The following is an 830-nucleotide window of genomic DNA, read 5'->3' as shown; positions in this document are numbered from 1 at the left end:
CTCGGCCAAAACGCAGGCAAGAAAATCATATAAAAAAAGCAACAAGTTTACAAAAATATAAAATAATTACAGCAGGGTGCGGGGCGGCTCCGGCGGGCTCACGGGGCTTCCAGGCCTCCTGCAGAGCAAGCACAGGCGGCCACCGCTGGGACTCCCGGGTGGCAGGCGGGTGGCAGGCCGGGACGCGGTGGGCAAAGGGGCCCACCAGCACCGATGACCAGGTGAGTGACCTGGGGCCTGTTCGTGCCCAGGGGGGACCTGGTGACCAGCGAGGCGTTCTGGCCTCCTGGACCCACACCATCCTGGGGTCTGTCCCTCAGGTCCTGAGACACCCCCCCGGCCTCCCCACTCACTCACCCAGCCACAGGGCTCCGTCTGTGTCCAGCTGCGTGGCGCCCAGTGGGGCGGAGCCGGTCACGGGGGCCTCGTTGCCCACCTGCAGAGAGCCTTCCCTCTGTTCCCTGGGGTGGGGGGGGGGAGCCATCAGGTGACCCGAGGCCCACCCTGCCGCCTCCAGGTCCTGAGCCCCATCACATCACCCCCAGGGGCCAGGACAAGGTGGCACTGACCCCAGGAGAGGGCCTGGGGGTCGGGTCAGGCCATGAGCCAGGCTGTGCTGGGAGGGACGCCAGGATCAGGCCAGGGGAACACGTCCCAGCAGCACGGACCCCTTTCAGGGCAGGTTCCCCAAGCACCTGCGGGTCCCCCTCCCTCCCCCCACCAGCTCAGACCTCGGGTCCCTGTCCCTCCCCGTCCCCAGCTCTGACTGGGGGTCCCCGTCCCTCCCCCTCCCCAGCTCTGACTGGGGGTCCCCCCCCCAGCTCTGACGT

General features: G+C 68.1%; 1 protein-coding gene across 1 annotated transcript in view; it reads right to left on the bottom strand.

Annotated features, from left to right (window-relative positions):
- Positions 1-25: 25 nt before the first annotated feature.
- Positions 26-830, bottom strand: part of AGRN (agrin) — a 72,701-nt gene continuing 71,896 nt past the window's right edge. The window contains 2 exon segments of the mRNA XM_015569671.1: positions 26-118; positions 358-537. Of these exon segments, the coding sequence (XP_015425157.1) occupies positions 99-118; positions 358-537 (200 nt within the window). The 3' untranslated portion in view covers positions 26-98.

This window comes from Myotis davidii, unplaced genomic scaffold (genome assembly GCF_000327345.1).
Source record: "Myotis davidii unplaced genomic scaffold, ASM32734v1 scaffold586, whole genome shotgun sequence".
NCBI lineage: Eukaryota > Metazoa > Chordata > Mammalia > Chiroptera > Vespertilionidae > Myotis > Myotis davidii.
The sequence above is the reverse complement of the archived record's forward strand: the minus strand, read 5'-3'. Positions and strand labels throughout refer to the sequence as shown.